At 54.2% G+C, this 3,280-nt stretch overlaps 1 protein-coding gene across 1 annotated transcript in view; it reads left to right on the top strand.

Moving 5' to 3' along the window:
• Positions 1 to 18: 18 nt before the first annotated feature.
• The window catches only part of RSPH6A (radial spoke head 6 homolog A), a 14,621-nt gene continuing 11,359 nt past the window's right edge, over positions 19 to 3,280 (top strand). Inside the window, 2 exon segments of the mRNA XM_006911873.3 lie at positions 19 to 815; positions 3,214 to 3,279. Coding sequence (XP_006911935.1) covers positions 139 to 815; positions 3,214 to 3,279 — 743 coding nt within the window. The 5' untranslated portion in view covers positions 19 to 138.

Raw genomic sequence — 3,280 nt, 5'->3', positions numbered from 1 at the left:
CTCACCTGGTAACGGCCCGCCCCTCGCTCCGTGGAAACCGGCGCCGCCCGCGGAGGGGCTCCTGGAGGGGTGTGGGCGGGCGACTGGCCTGCCTGTCTGCAAGCCTTCCTCCTAGAAGTGGGCGACCTTCTCTGGACTATGGGGGACCCGCCGTCCGACCCTGAGCCGCCTTACCCGCAGTCATCGAGGCGGAGGAGTTCCCCGGCCTCCGAGCGGAGGCGCAGCCAGGCCCAGTCTCAGCCCCAGCCCCTGGTCCCCGAGGAGGTGCTGCCCGTGGTTGACACTCAGAACCTGCGGAGCAATCAGGAGATGCCGGCGAACCAGACCAACCTGTGGGGCGTGCCACCAGGGGCAGGCCTAACCCAGCCCGAGGACTACATGATGTTCCAGGCGGAGGCCCCCCAGTTGGGCGGCATGGAGCACACGGCCGTGCACACGGCCTTTCACTCCGAGCTCCAGCAGTACACTTACCTGGATGAAGTCGGGCTGCAGGCCACCCACGATGCCGGCCTCATGCTGCAGCAGCTCCAGCAGGACCAAGGTGACCTCTTCCAGCCACTGGAGTCGGCCTACCCGGAGCCCCAGCCTGACTTCCTAGACCAGTTCAGCATGTACACGCGAGAAGACCTGCAGTTCATCCCAGACACCCAGCACGGGCCCTACGTGAGAGACGACCCTGCCTCCCAGTTCTCGCCCTCCGAGCTGGACTTCATGCCCTTCGGTACAGAGGTACAGGAGCCGGAGCCTCGGGAGCTGGCTGTGCAAAACGCCAAGGCCTACCTTCTGCAGACCAGCGTCAACTGCGAACTCAGCCTGTGAGAGCGGGCCCGGGAGTGGGGAGGGCGTGGGACACAGGCAGGCAGAGGCCCCGGCCAAGACCCTGCCTCAGGCTCTAGGGTCTCCTCAGTCAGGGGATCACCCATCGTGGAGAACCAGCGGCTGCTCTGGAGGCTTCTAACTCAGACTGGCAGTCAGGGAATAAATACTAACGATAGCTGACTACTGAAATAACATTTGCTTACCAGACACCGTACCAGCCCTTTGCACCTTAACTTCTAGTTCTTACAGCTGACATTAGCACATCTACTGTCCCTGTTTTGCCGAGGAGGAAACTGATCCAGAGAAATCAGGCCCCTTGGCAAGATAACACAGCTAGCATTGTGGCAGAGCCAGGGACCCAGCCCAAGCAATTTGGCTCCTGTGGCTCTGTTATCCACTCAACTTTCCCGCTCGAGGAAGTCACTGCCAAGGCCACTTAGCTGCAGCCATGATACACCTTTCAGCGCCCCCTCCATTACAACCTAATGAGGCTTATATTCTAGTGAGAGAATGAACAATAAATAAATGATAAGATGATGAAAACTAAGGCAAAAAATAAGGCAGGGTAAGGGGGTTAGGGAGTGTGAGGTCAGAGAAGGCCTCTGAGGCCTGAAGGAGGCGAGGAAGAGCCCCTCGCAGGTAACTGGGGGAGGAGTGATCCAGGTATAGGACACGGCACGTTTAAAGGCTTTTTTAGTCTTGTCGTGCTAGGAACAGCAAGGAGGTTGGTGGCGCTGGTACCCAGAGAGGAGGAGGAAGAGTTAGAGGAGATGAGGTTGGAGACCTAGCAGGTCTTGCTAAAGTGCACAGCTGACCCCTTCCCTCCCTGCTCCGAGCCTGCCGTGGCTCCCCAGTGCCCTCGGAAGGTTCATGCTCCCCACAACAGCCTTCAAGGCCCTACCTAGTTCAGTCTTTGCTCGCTCCAAACTTCACCTCCTAGAGTCTAGTCAAAATTAACCACTAGCTCTTCCTCAGCAGTTCCCAGCCCTCAGGGACTTCAAGGTCCCTAATTCAAAAGCCCTGGCCAAATTCTGACCTCGCCTTAACCCTTCCCAATTCAACAATAGTCCTCCATCACTCTCAAAACCCTTGCCAAAGGGTTTCCACACCACAGGCAGTTAGACATACATGCTTTGAAATCAGACTAACCTGGTTTCAAATCCTGGCTCTCCTACCTCTGTGCGGCCTCATGATCTCAACTTTTCTAAGCCTGTTTTCTCATCTGGAGAGTGAGGATCATAACTGTCCCTCAGATGATTGCGGCGAGAATTCAACATTGCTCTCAAGGGCCCAGCATAGGATCCGACTTGGGTGAATGGAAGCCGTTACCACACTGTTAGCGCTCCGGCCCCCTCTCTGCCCACAACCCCTCTCCCTCACTCAACTCCAGCCACACTGAGCTCCTCGGTGTTCCTCCAACCTGCCAGGCACACCCTCAGCTCGAGGCCTTTGCACGTCCTTCCCGGTCACGTCATCTGCAAACCATGACACTTTGGCTTGTTCCCTTCAATGCTTTTACCTTTCTTTTTCATGTCAGATTGCATTGGCTGAGACCTCCAGTGCAGTATGAAACAGAAGTCGTGAAAGGCCTCCTCTTTCCCAACATCCCAACCGCGGAAACTATTTAGTCTTTCACCATTAAGTTTGTTGTGTGCTGGAGGGTGCTTGTAGCTACCCTTATAAAAAAAATTACCTTCTATTCCTGGTTTGCTAGGTTTTTAAAAATCACGAAGAGGTTTTGAATGTTATCAGACAATTTCTCCACACTTCTTGAGACGATCTTTCATTTCTCCATAACGGATTAACATGACGAATCATTTTTTTCTGTTTTTCTAATATCAGCCCAGTCTCGCATTCCCGTCATGAGCCCAATTTAATCATGGCGTGTCATCCTTTTGAGAAAGTGCCGGATGCTATTTGCTAGTATTTGGCTTAGGATTTCAGCATCTATATTTCCGAATGAGATTGGCGTGAAATTTTTCTCCCAGTTTCCTTGACTTTCGGTATCAAGATTATGGTCGACTCATAAAATGGCTGAGGCTTATGCACCTGCTGCTCCCTCTGCCTGAAACACTCTTCCCCCAATATCTGCATGGCTTGCCCCCCGATTTCATGCAGATCTCGGCCTAAATGTCGCCGTGGAGAGGCCTTCCCAGGCTTCCCTATTTGAAAATGGCAAACCATCTCCTCTCTCTGGCGTTCCCAGTCCCCATTCCCTGATTTATTTATCTCCGTAGAAATGATCGCCCTGACACTCTCTGTATTTTGTATGTTCGGTTAATGTCTGCTAACCATCATCAGAATGTCAGCTCCTCCAGGGTGGGGACCCTTTATCTCCTCTGCGAGCTGGGCGAGTGATGTCTCCCACCTCCCACTCCCTCCCTCGCGAGGCAGGTACGAGCACCTGGTGAACCTGCTGACCAAAATCCTGAACCAGCGGCCGGAGGACCCCTTGTCCATC

The sequence above is a fragment of the Pteropus alecto genome, unplaced genomic scaffold, assembly GCF_000325575.1.
Source record: "Pteropus alecto unplaced genomic scaffold, ASM32557v1 scaffold194, whole genome shotgun sequence".
Lineage (NCBI taxonomy): Eukaryota > Metazoa > Chordata > Mammalia > Chiroptera > Pteropodidae > Pteropus > Pteropus alecto.
This window is presented reverse-complemented; position numbering and strand designations above follow the sequence as displayed.